At 30.1% G+C, this 13,954-nt stretch overlaps 1 protein-coding gene across 1 annotated transcript; it reads right to left on the bottom strand.

Moving 5' to 3' along the window:
• Window positions 1-3,305: 3,305 nt before the first annotated feature.
• On the bottom strand, window positions 3,306-5,430 carry LOC125202564 (serine/threonine-protein kinase STY13-like). Its single transcript, XM_048100985.1, has 6 exons — window positions 5,290-5,430; window positions 4,559-4,668; window positions 4,295-4,479; window positions 3,791-3,965; window positions 3,583-3,723; window positions 3,306-3,512 (listed from the first exon to the last, which is right to left on the bottom strand). The coding sequence occupies exons 1-6, from the start codon at window positions 5,405-5,407 to the stop codon at window positions 3,306-3,308; spliced, it is 936 nt and encodes a 311-aa protein (XP_047956942.1). The 5' UTR covers window positions 5,408-5,430.
• Window positions 5,431-13,954: the final 8,524 nt, after the last annotated feature.

Below are 13,954 nucleotides of genomic sequence, written 5' to 3'. Positions count from 1 at the left end.
TAATCTTTCCTTCGAAATTCATTCTTCTCCTAAATGGAACTTATATGCTCGTCAGATAATGTGCATGTAAGTAAATACACAAACTTTCACGATTTTTGCTTTTCCCTTGAATTTGTTTTGAGATTTTATAGAGTTTCACACGAACTTTTGAAATTTTCCAATACTCCCTCCATCCCCGATTAACAGTCACACTTTTCCATTTCGGTCTGTCCCCAGTTAAGAGTCACACTTCATTTTTACCATAAATCGTAAGTAGATCTCACATTCCACTAACTCAATTCACTCACATTTTATTATAAAACCAATATAAATAAATGGGTCTCACACTCCACTAACTTTTTTAACCAACTTTTCTTTACATTTCTTCAAACTCGTGCCGGTCAAAGTGTAACTCTTAATTGGGAATGGAGGGAGTATTTTTATCCTACGATAGAGGCTTAAAAGATACACTATATGTTGAAGAATCATACCTAAATATATACCAAGTTGAAAAGGAAGAGGATGAGATCGAAATCGAATATATTGAGGAAGACCAAGAATTTTCAAATTGGATGCGATATGCTTGTATCACTTTATAAGTATTTATAAATGAAATATATCTTGACGGCAAAGTACTAAAATCTACACTTTAGATCGAATTATTACATAAATCTTACTTTGGAACATGGAAGATCACTTCAATCATTGTAAAAACAAACTTTAACTTTATATCATTTTTAATCTCAATTTAATTTGGTGTAATTGTGGGTGATTGGCTATATTAATTTCAAAATATTACTACTATATTGTTTTTATTGATTAATGTGGTGGAAATTTATATGTTTGGTTATTATTACTTGACCCATTTAAATACACACAACACGTACGTAAATCAATAAAAAATTTGATTTCATCTTAATTTATATAATGTACTTTTATATATTTTCCTTTCCAGTTGTTCGTATTTTGGGATCCCATATAAATAGGTCGGATAACTACTTAATTTGCAGTCGATTTTGTGATTTTGACAATAAGTTACGTCTATAGAAAATTTGCACCTACTAAATATCTCACACCATTATATATTTATATAGTCCCTAATTATTAATTCACAGGTACTTACTTACACTTGGCTACAACTCTACACCATGTTGAAAACTCTAGAAACCAACAACCCTCAGCCCGAATTGTTTTTGAGCAAACAATACGAGCTTAGGCATCTCGCTTTCGTCTATGAATCCATCGGAATTCGTGTCGACCGCCTTGAGAACTCGCTTAGCCTTCCACTTGCAGAACCACCCGCCCGTGGTGTGGATTGCCTCCCGGAGCTCCTCCGCGCTTATCCGGCCATCCCCGTCTTCGTCGAACTTCTTCAACCATTTCTTGAACTCTTCCATGGTTAATTCTAGTTTACCATGGCAATTGACGACCCTATTAGGATACCTAATTAATGCCATTTTTTTCAGTATGTGTGTGTGTTTTGTTTGTGAGTGTTGCATGAATTGTATATTATAGAGATGGTCTCATTTATATATATAAGAAGCGTGTTTGTGAAACATCAAATAGTTGAATAAGAATCGATTAAAGGAGTCAAGAAAAGAATATTTGAGTTACTAGTGGAGGCCGGTTTAATTATTGCACCTATAAAAGAAACAAATATCATAATCTACATCTCTATATAGTAAATGGAGAATATGTTACACCATAAAAGATAATGATAATAATTAACATCTCTATAGTAAAAGGAGAATATATTTGAAAGATATTTTTTCCGTATCTTGTGGAATGAATTAATCCATAGATTATTATAATCTACATTGATATATATGAATATAATTCTTTAGGTTTCGTGCTCATTGCATATATTAAATGGCTAATCTAACGAAGTAGGAAATTATGAATTCAATAAGTGATGGGATCAAAGATTTGGGATATATATTTCATCCCAAAAAGGTGTACATATCATTTGATTGCTTATACGGAAAGTAAAGTTTAATTTTATTATTCAAGGAAATGATTTGGTTTGATTTGCATTACTTTATATGATGCATCATTTTAAATCTATAATATGAGTAGAAGTTATCATCATTATTTTTTAAATAATAAAGTAAGTCATATACTCCGATCCCAATATAATTTTTTTAATTATATAATTTTCTTTATTTTAATAAAATTCATAATATAATTAATTAGTTGCTATATATATGCAAAGAAGAAAATTTTTAAAAACTAAGAGATGAAAAATTCAAGGGAATGCAAACTAATTGGACCAAATTACATTGATCATTTAGCAATTTCCCGGTTTTAGACCAAATCAAAAGTGAGATACCTGAGGAATATGATCAGATAGAAGGGAAAGTAATTTGACAAATGATGAGTTACAACTCAGTTAGTAAGATGTTTCTTCAAAGATTCGAGTCATTATAAGAATAGATGGATAAGGAACCATTATTGATCATATATGTGTAAACAAAAAGAAATAGGCCGAGACAATGCTTTAACCTAATCCTTCTTGGAAACTGATACCCTAAGCTCATCTTCACCACGGGCTTAGGAAACCGAACAGCAGCCATGTTAATGAATCGAAACCTCCTCCGTACTAACTGACCCTTCCATTTAACCTTCGAGTCGATATCAAATTGCAGTGAAAACCTCCTAGAGTCGCGGACCGAACTCCGTCCCACAAATTGCAATCATGTCTGCTTGAACAGTTATGGATAAGGTTTTTAGTGAAAACAAGATTGCATGCCCTACTAAATAGCTTAGTTTTATTAGTATATTTTTATATGAAATTAATAAAATAGGATAGAAAGGAAAAAATGGTTGGAATATGAGGTGAATAAATGAAAGAGAAAAAGAAAGTGTGAAGAAAAAAAATGGTGGATCATATTATCGATAATGGAAAGAAACTAATATATGTGGACATGCCAAAATATAAAAAAAAAGAGACCATTTATCGTGGACGATAAAAAACAAACTTAATACGTAAGACTATTGACACTAAAATACGCTAAACACGTAAAATAATCCATCTAAAATTCCAATCTAACACATAAGATCGCCCTCCTTTTATGAAGGCCAAAGCATATATAACCCAAAATATTTCAAATAAAATAATATAAAATACAATCCCTAATCAAAGCTTAAACAAAATATTAAACTAAAACAATTATTAAGCAAATACGAATCCAAAGCTTAAACTAAAAAGTGAATTACAAAATTCAAATATTCAAAAGTAAATCATAGAGTTGCACATGAATAAAAGTATATAGAACAAATTAACTCAATAAAATGGAACCTTGAGTTGTCTAATGACTTAAAAACAACTAAGGCCCCCGAGCTCGAGCAAAGCATAAACAGCCGGGTGAGTGGTTTTCCGGTATCATGCCGCCTCCTTTAGACGTGTCGATTGACTCGAGCAGCTTCACAACCTCTTCCATCTCCGGCCGTTTATTCGGGTTAGCATCCCAGCATCGTTTCATAATGCTTGCAAAAGAGCTAGGGCAACAACGAGGAATCTCCGGTCGTAGATTCTACGTAAATGTCACATTATATTAGATATACAATCAAAGTAGCATCAAACAAGCTAAAAATTAAATTTACCCGTTTAACAACCGCGGTTAAAATCCCAGCCAAGTTAAGATCCCGATCGGGGTAAGGCACATCGCAGCAATACATTTCCCATAAGCATATTCCGAAGCTGTATACATCGCATTTGTGATTGTAAGGCTTCCCGTCGAGTACCTAAGCGGACGATTAATATGTTACTTGTACAATATTGATTTCGATACATGGTTTGTTAGAGATGTACCTCAGGGGCCATGTAGCCGAGGGTTCCGGTTGTACCGGTCATCTCACTTGGATTTTTAGCCTCAACGCGAGCCACTCCAAAACCAGTGATTTGCAGTCTACCCTTGGGACCTATAACCATGTTTTCTGCTTTGATATCACGGTGTACGATCTTTTGCGCGTGAATATAGCATAGCCTATGAGACCAAGACACTTCGTAAAAAGGTAAAACATCAAATCACAAAATTACAATAAATATGGTCTATTCATCAAAAACAGTAAAAGTGAAATAAGACAGCCTACCAGACTAATTACACACATCATATACAGGTCAAACATTGAATCTTAAAAAGTACAACAAATATGGTGATTTACCAAATATAGTAAAAATTAGACACATCATATACAGGTAAAACATTGAATCTTAAAAAATACAACAAATATGGTGATTTACCAAAAATAGTAATAGTGAACTGAGATATTTAATGGACTAAGTATTAAGTATATATGCTAGTGAAAGATTTACCCCTTTGCGAGGTCCAAAGCAAACTGGATCACGGCTTTGAAGGGAAGCTTCTTTGTTCGATTATTGAATAAGTGGTTCTTCAACGTGCCTCCGGAGATATGTTGTGTTACAACAAAGCAGCTCGTACGACTCTCGGAGGAGGCCGGAAATTTTAACTGCGAAGCACCTATTGACGCGCCAATACACTATAGCAAGAATTACTTGTTATAATAAATGAAACAAAAGAGTGGAAAAGGATGGATATTTAAAACAAATCATAATTACATAGGAGATGTTGGGATGGCTGAGCCTGTGCCAAAGAGAAACCTCCTGTTTGAATAGGGCTATAATCTCAGCCGCTGACCTTGTGCCATCTTGCAAATCCAACAACTTAACTGCATATAAAATACTCATGTTTTTCTATAATAACAAACCCTTTCTATCAAGAAAAAAATAGTCATGTTTTTCACCAAATTAAGTAGCTAAACTTTCGCACGATTTATTACCCTTGTTCATCTACTTATTTACAATTTTCGTTAAAACTCGTATCATCCACTACATGAACTATTAAAGAAGCAAATATTATGACGAGAGGCGACTAAATAGGGCAAATTGCAGGAAAAAAAACATGAAGTTAGGTCAAATTCCAAGTTTTAAAAATTGTCAATTATATCGAAAAATCTCGGCATGCTACGTTTCTAAATTTATTAACACAAGGCATACATGTTTAAAACTTTAATATGAATGACTAAGTGTATTAAACATCTTGTAGCCGAAATCTTACACAATTTCCCCTAAATCATACATACTTTTCTTACTACTAAGCATACATATGGGATTAAGCAAAATTTTACCAAATTTCATGATTTTTATTTGCAATTTCCGGTAAATGAAAACTAAGCCACAACAACTACTATTGATATTTAAAAGCTAAATAAGATCAATATTCAGATAACAAATTGAGCAAATATGGCATATATATATAAACCCAACAATATTGAGATAGAAGAAAGTACCATCAACATCTTGTCCCATATAAGTGCCTCGGTAGATTCCTTGAGCTATAACTTGTCGAATTTCTAACGCATTCGGATCGATCTCCCATGCCTCGGGCTTTTTGAAGGTCTTGCCCATAACCTTGCTCAATTGTAAATCTATACTCTTTAAATCAATTTTCTTAACCACGCCCTTCAATTCCTCACTTCGATCCATCTTCAACACTCAAGCACCAAAATCAATACGTATTCAACTCAGACATCAGAATCAACAATATTTTAACCTGACATCGGTATTTATTTTAAGATGGAAGAATAAAATTTTATTAATATCAGGTTTTTATTGTTTTATTTGAATATTAGATAGATTTTGAGTGGAAAAAGATTTGTACCTATCGACGAGTGATCAGTGATGTATTCTTTTATTAAATTTATTATATACACATAATAAAAAAATGTTAAAGATATATTCATTTTTTATTTAAATATTTTGACATATTAAAGATAAATAAGAATTTGAGTACCGTTAATTGTATTTATTATAGATTGTAGTATTAAAGAAAACCCCTAAAGTTTGAGAAATTGTAATAGAGCTTTAATTCTAAATCTTGTTCTTATTAGTTGTTAAAAAGAAAACCCCTAAAGTTTGAAAAATTATAAACACGTTCCGTATCTAAAGCTTGTTCATTTCTCTATTTTCGGTAATGTTTGTTTCTAAATTAATACCAAGAAATTACAACACAAATATACTTTTTTGAAAATTCGTTAAATTTTAGTAAATTAAATTAAAATTGTATTTTATTTATTAATTTAATTCTTTATGCTCTTCCATATTATACACACGGCCGGATATTGCTCTCAGTTTCTCTATAACATGTCATTATTGCTATAAAGTTAATTTTTGTTATCCAGCCATTTAATTTCATATTCTTTATTTTAAGAGAAATTCCATTTAAGAACATATATATAGTTGGTTTGATGTAAATAGCGACACACATTGCGCATTATTTTATTTTTCTTTAAAATTAAGGTTGTTATATTAGCAATACTTTTTATATTAAAAATGAAACTATTCTTCTTTTAAATAAAAGTTTTTATATTTTACAAATAAAAACGATTGTTTTGATAGTAATAAATAGAAAGTGTTTTAATCAATGAAAGATTGTTTGAATGTACAAAAGTCATCTCATCCGTCCCAATAAAATTGTTGGAATATTTTAGGTAAGAGAATTTAAAAATTGCTAAATGAGATAAGTGAATAAAGTAGGAAAGAGAATAATTTAAATAGTAAGAAATGAGAGAAAGAAGTGGGAGATGTAAATGTGTTATTAATATGTTTTTGCTAAAAAGGATATTTCATCACTTGTAATGGATAATAAAACAAAAGAATGTCAGTCAATTGCAATGAAATGGAGAAAGCTGGATTCATGTAAATAAAAGTTTTTATGCAAAAGAATAAAATTTATTGTTCCTTATAAATAAAATACGCATATACGAATACAAAGAAGATAGTCAAGTAAAAATTGAATATTTGGGTAAGCATAGAAAGTAAGAAAAATAAGAAAGAAAAGCAACAAAATAAAATTGCAAAAAAGAACGGGTATTTTCCGGGCCCATGTACCAGACAAAGAGCAATTTGCTAACATAGGCCCAAGTCATATTGTATATAATACTCACTCTATACGCTATTAGGAGTCTCATTTTATTATGACAATAATTTTAATAAATATTAAAAAGTGTTGATAAAAAAAATATTAGAATAAATATATATTTCTTTTGGACACGGGAATTAAAAAAATGATATATATTAAGTTAAGTGGAGAGAATAAAGTATGATAGAGGAAAAAGTAAGAAAGATAGAGAGAATAAAGTAAGAAAGAGAGAATAAATAAGAGAGAGGGAATAAAGTAAGAAATGGTTGAAAATGGATAGCACTTATATAATAAGATAATGATATGCTACATATCTTATATGGCCTCCTTATGTGAGCATCACTCCCGTTTGACACACGTTTAGCATTGTTCGTTTCGATTTATTTATTTAGTTTGATTCTAATACATTAAAAAATGTTATTGCACTTTTTAATTTCACAAAATTCATAAAAATCAAATCTTGATTTATTATTTTATTCATTTATTTGAAATTATAGAGAAACGGGCGAATCGAGCTTTGATTTTTATGAATTTTGTGAATTTAAAAATTCCAATAACATTTTTTAATGTATTAGAATCAAACTAAATAGATAAATTGAAATGAACTACGCTAAAAGTGTCTCAAATAAGAATGGTGCTCACATAAGGAGCCCACGTAAGGTTGTAGCATAGCATTCCTCTACATAATAATATCTTGAAAATGGATAATAATAGTAGAAAATTCTAGAATGTCCATATAATTTATATATCTAATAATATCTTTAAAATGGATAATGATAGTAGAGAATTCTAGAATATCCATATATTCTATATATAGTTGTGTTAGTAAAAAATTTAAGGAGAGATAAGTATATATATCTTAACCAACTACAATAGTAGTCAAGCGTAGCTAAAAATTACTAAAAAAAATTTACTTTTAAAACACAAAAATTGGAATACAATAACTGAAAGTCCCTCATTTTAGTTGAAATACTAATATTAAGAACATTTTATGAAGAATCGATGGTATAATTAAACTCACTAAGTATCTCAATAAAATGAAATTTAAGTTGTCTAATGACCGAAAAACAAACTAAGGCCCCATAGCTCGGGCTTTTTGAAAGTCTTGCTCATAATCTTGTTCAATTGTAAATCTATACTCTTCAAATCAATCTTATCACCCTAATCATGCCCTTCAATTCCTCACTTAGATCCATTTTCAACTCAGCCATCAAAATCAGTACGTATTCAACTCAGCCATCAGAATAAAAATGTTTAACCTACTACTTTGACATTCGTATTTATTTAAGAATAAAGAATAAAATCTTACCGCATTTATAAGAGTATATCTAAACATCAAGATTTTATTGTTTTATTTGAATTTTAGATAGTGGGAGAAAGATTTATGCTCATCGAGTTATTATCTTTCAATTGATTATGAGTTATTATCTTTCAATTGATAATGTATTTATATAGATATAAAACATGATAAAGATATATTCTTGATTTATTTAAAATATTTTGACATAGATAAATTAGAATTTGAGGAACGTTTATTTATTATTAGTAGTATTAAAGAAAACCCCTAAAGTTTGAGAAATTATAAATACGTTACGAGAGCTTTATTCTAAAGCTTTATTATAAATACCATCTGTGCTAGTTCTTCATGTTCTAAATTATAATCACATATACCATATATAGTAAATATCCAAATGGGTGAGGGGTCCAAGGGCCCCCCAAGCCCCATCGTGCCTCCATCCCTGGGTGCCATCATAATTAGAGTGATAACGTACCACCAATCTTGTGCTGCCATGTGGCACGCTATCTAGCAATATTAGGAACGTATCCAGTAATATCATAGTAAGCATTTTAGATGGATTTCTACAGATTGCATGATAGTATTACGTGGATTGCAGTATAGAGTGCTAAGTATTGCATTATTGTCTATAATGAAAAATAACGATATAAAAAAAGCTATTTGTCTATATATATACTGCAACTGAAACATTCTATGCCTATATACTACAATACTCAACAATCTACACTGCAATTCACCTACTACAATCATGCAATTTGTAAACGCATGCTAAATGAATATTGCTGGATATGTTTCTAATATTGTTGGATAACATGTTATGCGGTACGTTGTCACTTTAAGAAGTGTTCTCATCTTAATATAATCCAAAGTAACTATCTAGATATTTATAACAAAAATATCTAAATTTTTATAATAAAATATCTTAATAAATATATTATAATAATAGTAGAAAATTCTAGAATATCATAATCTATATATATATATATATAGGAGTGAGTGTTTATAAAAAAGTTGGAGAGAGATAAACAAGTAGTATAACTCATTTAATTTGTCAAAAGTTTAGTTTCATGTCAAATTAAGCTGTAAGATAAACTAATGACTTCGTAATTATTTTATGGCAGTTTCTCTTATGTTCGACCTCTAATCTATTTCAACTTAGACACAATAGTTAACTAAACACAACCAAATTAATTAAACAAGCTTGTACACAGAATCATAATGTGTTTTTATAGAATGATGAATATCCAGTTCACTATAAGAATCCGTCCTTGCCGAATACAGATTGATGTGTAAATAGTGGTGCACCAAGCATGACAGTAATTTGCACCACTTTATAATCTTAGTTGAAATCCAATCCCACATGATGAGCATAAAAATCTTGTCTATGGGAGTAGTAGAAGCGCAAAGAAGAAGTGGTAGAATCTTTAATTGACCAAGAAAATGACTGCATATTCTAAATATAGATATTTAGCTTGAAAATGTTAATCTTTTCTGAAATTATTGAAGAAGAGTAGTGATAAATTATTTAATAGTAGGATTAAATATACCTTAAAGCAATATTATTTTATTTACACTAAATATATATGTATGCATTTAAATACAACTAAATATCTATGTTAACAAAAGTAGTAATTCCTTGAAGAATCCTATCCGATCAAGAGTAATTATCCATCTTTGAATCAGATGCACTCTGAAAACGATTTATTCAAGAATAATTTTGTACCAATTTCTAGACATCTATAGATACCAGAACTCCTTAACATGTCAGATATCAAACCTAGTTTTGATTGAATTGATTATTACTATAACTTAACTAACTTTTGCATGCATTATTGAAATAGTAATTAATTTTTAAAATTCAATCAATCCAACATAGTTAAAAGTAAAAAAGATAAAGTTTTTCTCCTTATCCTCAAAATATCTTATCAATTCGGATGTTATTCCTGAAAATTCAGTCTCACGTGTTTCCATTATTAAATATACAACCTTCAAAGTACAATGATGTAAAGTTCTAAATATATACTCCCTCCGTCCTCCATTAGCAGTCACAGTTTGACCGGGCACGAATTTTAAGAAATGTAAAGAAAGTTGGTTGAAAAAGTAAGTGGAATGTGGGACCCACTTTTTTATATTGGTTTTATAATAAAATGTGAGTGAAGTGGGTTAGTGGAATGTGGGACCTACTACCATTTATGGTAAAAATGAAGTGTGACACTTAATTGGGGACGGATCGAAATGGAAAAATGTGACTTTTAATGGGGGACGGAGGGAGTATAAGATAAAAATTAGTCACCATCCAATAAAACAGAATTCTTAAATCTTGAGAGGATGTTTGTAGTTATTCTCAAATCAAATCTTCAATAACATGTGAAAGTAACTCACCTTAGTATATATTTAGTAGTAGTTAGAAATTTACTAGTATAAACTGTAATAGATAGTGGCGAATACATGATTTTTGAGCCACTTAAAGCGTCATAGTCACTAGAGGAAAGATGCAATAACTGAAGTCTATTATCTTTCGACTTTATTTCTTCTTTTCTCTATTTTTCCATGTTATCTTACGCAATGTCTCTATAGATTTTATTTTTGAAACTTTATTAAATGACTAAATAAAATTTTAAAAGAAATGAAATGACTATATAACAATACCAAAGAATTAAATTCAAACACGATGGGCCGGGGAACATGTGAAAAGGTGAGATATATTGATAAAAATATAATTTCCATCTCAAATTCTCATACAAAAGTGAAAATAAAATAAGATGAACCCTAACTAGTAGTACTACTATACTACAAACCCTAGCTAGTTAGCCAATTGCATGCTTTCTTGCAAATTCAATGAGGGAGTTGAGCTCATCTCCACGGATGTAACCATCGCCGTTCTTGTCGGCCGCTGCCATGCAGCGGGCGGCATACCACCGGGAAAACAACCAGAGCCACCGCCCTCCTTTCTCGCCAATAGCCACCCGAAGCTCCTTTTCGCTAATCTTGCCATCCCTGTCCGTGTCGTATTTCATGAACCAATTATCATCGATTTCTCCGAGGAAGGTTGTTTTTTCGGAAGCAACGCCGCCCAAGTTCCTGATCGCCGGTACCTCCATGTGTGTGATTTTTTGCTTGAGGGAATTAATGGGTGAAAATGCTTATAGAGAAGGTCATACTTTATAGTGTGCTAGTGTTGTGATGTGATTCCAAAAAAAGGTGAAATAATTGAATGAATGAGAATCAGAATTATGTAATATGCATGCTTCCTTTTTTTTTGGAGTTTAAAGGTGATAAATGATTGTGTCATATAGATAACTTACAAGCTTATTTTCTAAATTACAAGAATTTTGAGGTATAAACAAATGTCTATCGAATTTTAGATATTTTATAGGTTAATATAAATGTTACTACTAAACTATTATAAGCATTTTATTTTGGTTATTAAATTTTATTTAGTTTAAAATGCATGCTAAGCATGCATTTTGTATCATTTGGTTAGATGATTTAGATCTAATTAAAATTATTAAATGTCACGTAAATTAAAGTAGATTCGTTCCACCACCAATTTTTTAAAGTCGATATTCAACATTAATTATTCTGTATGACCCAATGTAAATATTCCGATAAGTATGCATGCATACCAACAAAACATATATGAAAATTTAAAATACAAATAAATCAAATATTGCATACAAAAGTATGCAACCATACCAATTATACCCACACGGCCACACATTATACACGACATATCTATACATATATAAAGGGGGAGTTTTGGGGGTATTTATGGAAATATAAAATTATATTATACTTTTATTAAAAATGATATACTTTCACCGGAACAATGGAACAATGGAACCAAAATTAGTGCTTAGTGGACGTTTCTTAATAATTTTGTTTAGTGAACGTTTCTTAATAATTTGACCAACTATAAGCATTTCCTTAACTAAATTTTTATTAATTTTTAAATAAGTACTTAATATCTCCACTAAGTACTTAATATAACGGTTACATTATATAATTTCATCCATTTATTTCTATATAATTTTAAATTAATCAAATGAATGGTGAATGGTGGAACCAATCATATGCGGGCCATAATAAATAAATTCACTAAATTATCTGTCTTTTCTTCTTCCACACATTTAGGGCATTAATTTTCTCTACTCCTTCCAACTTCTTTCCCTCTCTATAAATTTTCATAAATATCTCCACTAAGTTCGTCGCAATTTTCCTTGCCATAGTTGCTAGAGTCCTCCATCGTGATTCCGGCACGAAAACCGGAGATGAGATACATGGGTAATGGGTTGGTATTATTTACATACCTTCAAGATCAATTTTTTTCTAGATATTAAAATGTTGGGTAGAAGGAAAGAAGAAAAGCTCTGGAACTGAAAAGAAGTTGAAGAAGATAAAGAGACTCCAGAGGTGTGGAGGACGAAGAGACTCAAAGGCGCCGCTCGTATTTTAGGCTATGAATTTATTATTCGTTCTATGAGTTAAAGGTGGTTGGAGTTCAAGGGCTAATGTAATTGGTTAGATTGTAATAGTAATAAGGCGTTTTACATTTTATTACTATAGTATGTACTGAATTCCAATGTTTAAATATGTTTTCATTTATGTTTACATTTTATTGTAGTATGTTTAATGGATCATATTTTAATTTTCAAGCTATGCAATTTTTATTGAATTGTGGCTATGATGAGTATATCTTAAAGTTAAGGGTTTATGATTTAGGTTTCAAGGTTTGATTTTTTAGTGTATAGGGTCACTATATTGCAATGAAATGAAGCTCGACTAGGAAGTGTCTTACCAGCGCAATCTTAAGTATCTATAAAAAGCATAGAGTAAATGGATTATACACAACCAAAAATTTTCAATCTCTCTAAAGCTCTCAATATTTTATTGTGCATTTTGGAGCATTGTATTGCTCAATTTTTGGAGCATCATCGAGTTTATCGGTGCCTATCCGATTTGAGATGTTTCTACAAGTTAAGATAATAATACGACAATCCAAGAGAGATAGTCGTGACATAATTTGTCTTGGGGAAAGCGGATTTTCTTCGACTCGACTTATAGTTCAGTTTAATTTATAATTTTCATTGTAATTTATATTTCATTTATTGTTGTTCTTTTTCTTTGATTTTAATAGTTAGAGTACCGCATGTGTATGGTTTGGAAAATTTATCTCAATATTTCTAGCAATTCTTAAAGAGGACAAAATTATAACATTCCTAACTCAAAAACATGCATAATATATTTCTTCATTTTAGCACAATTTTTTTATTTTATCTACATTATCAATGAAGTTATAGTTATACTATTAAGCAGTGTCACAAAAATTGGATAGACTATAGTAATAAATAAGATAATAATGTGTATATATTTATCTACATGTACATATTCTATTAATAAATTTGTTGCAGACACTTTGTAGTAAAAAATGAAGAAAATTGAAGGTTGAAAAAAGATACAAATTTGACGTTCAAGACATCTAGCAATATATAGGACCTGTATAATTTATATTTTCTCTATTATGTTAATAGTTAATTATTTATTGACATACTTCTTTGTATATGTGTATGTGAATGTTGTCTTATAATGATTTATTCTTTATAACAATTTTAAATATTCAATAATTGGCATAGTATTTTAATTTACTTATATTTTTAGAATTGTTATCAAACAATATCTATATCTATAATACATAAAATGAGAATTTAATACATTTTTATTATATATATTTATGATT

Source organism: Salvia hispanica, chromosome 1 (genome assembly GCF_023119035.1).
Source record: "Salvia hispanica cultivar TCC Black 2014 chromosome 1, UniMelb_Shisp_WGS_1.0, whole genome shotgun sequence".
NCBI lineage: Eukaryota > Viridiplantae > Streptophyta > Magnoliopsida > Lamiales > Lamiaceae > Salvia > Salvia hispanica.
Note: the sequence above shows the minus strand (reverse complement) of the source record. Positions and strands in the feature narration are given on the sequence as shown.